The sequence below is a fragment of the Atta colombica genome, unplaced genomic scaffold (assembly GCF_001594045.1).
Source record: "Atta colombica isolate Treedump-2 unplaced genomic scaffold, Acol1.0 scaffold200, whole genome shotgun sequence".
Lineage (NCBI taxonomy): Eukaryota > Metazoa > Arthropoda > Insecta > Hymenoptera > Formicidae > Atta > Atta colombica.
In genome coordinates, this window is record NW_017259295.1 from 1,150,182 (window position 1) to 1,151,742 (window position 1,561).

The 1,561-nt window shown below is 31.1% G+C and overlaps 1 protein-coding gene across 1 annotated transcript in view; it reads left to right on the forward strand.

Annotated features, from left to right (window-relative positions):
* Window positions 1–385: 385 nt before the first annotated feature.
* LOC108687148 (phospholipase B1, membrane-associated-like) overlaps window positions 386–1,561 on the forward strand; it is a 13,740-nt gene continuing 12,564 nt past the window's right edge. The window contains exon 1 of the mRNA XM_018192770.1: window positions 386–629. Within this exon, the coding sequence (XP_018048259.1) occupies window positions 494–629 (136 nt within the window). The 5' untranslated portion in view covers window positions 386–493. The remainder of the gene's footprint in view (window positions 630–1,561) is intronic.

The window sequence follows — 1,561 nt, forward strand, 5'->3', positions numbered from 1 at the left end:
TTTTACGAATAGTTAATAATTTTAATTTAAGATTATATGCACGTGTTATAAAATGTATTATAAAAATCACTTTAATTTATTATTAACTTTCGTTTGCACATCTTGTATAAAAAATTATCACTCATTAATTATTCCGATACTGACTACTTGATTGCTAAATTTGAAGAGTAATGTTGAATAACTAAAATCTATGAGTGATTGAATAATGGTCTTTATTCCAATATTTCTGAAATCAGTTATTCATAGTTTATTGTTGCTATGACAACATAGAACAAGGCGGCCTTGTCTTTGGTTGCTAGACGGTACGATCAAGGTCTCAGGTTTTCCATTGCATCCGAGTCTTCTTTGCATGTTCGGCTCTGTGATGGGTCATTGAATACCTCGATCTCGGACGGTGCAACACGTGTCTGTTGCAAATCACCAAGTATCAGAGTTCAGTCGACACCATCGAAACAACTTTAAATTCTCGTAATCGATTCTGCACCACGGAACAATGTGGAAATGGTGCCAATTCTATTACATTTTGCTACATATATCTGTATTGGCAATGGAAAGGAAGACTGCCCTCGATTCGCCCTTTAACATCATGCTGCTCCGTTCCTTACGAAATTGGAGTTTCGATATTTTCGGTATGTTTAACTAGTGATATGAATGATACAAAATTCTTTGAAAATTCTATTCTTATATTTTCCTCGCAAATTGCATTAAAAACACGCAAGAGCACATGATAGACAAGTGTTGATTGAGGATTGTCGTTTTATGGAAAACAATTAAAATTGTGTTGTACTCGTATATGCTATTACACACACAACCAAGAATTTTTCATAAACGACATAATAGTCGACCTTTTTCTATCATGTGTTTTTATTCTTATTATAGTATTGTCACTACTGAAATCTTTTTTTAAGGACAAGAGCACACAATAGACAAGTGCGACCGATTGTTGTGATAAAAAACAATTAAAACTGTGTGTCATGCTCATGCACGGTTACATACATGTGCATTACCAGGGACTTTTATTAATAACACTTTATTTATGTGTGCTCTTGTCCTAAATCATTTTTCAATTTTTATTTTGATATACGATTACAATTATAGACGTTCATTTCAAATTCATTATTATGTTAAAGCCAAAGATTTTGTTCAAAAATCTTGATGTGTAGAGTATAGTTGTGGAATAGGTGAAGAGATTATAAAATCGATATTTTATATAGTTTGCGTTGCATCTTGAAAACGACTCTAAACCATTTCTAAAATGAAAATGACTTTTTCACAGTTGAAAATGTTATGACATACTGATCATTAATGTTTATATCAAATAAATATATGTTCATTTAGTAAATATTTATTCAGAATTTTTCAAATAAATATTTATTAAAATTTAGTATTTTTTTTCAGTGCAAAAAGAGTTTTCATACGTTGCATATGCGCGCGCGCGCGCGTATGTGTGTGTGTGTGTTTTAATTTATTTGTTACCATTAAGTGTTTGACTATAAATAATTAATTGCAAAAGGTTAACTAAAAAACGTATGAAATGTATGATATTTTGGGAGATCCCCAA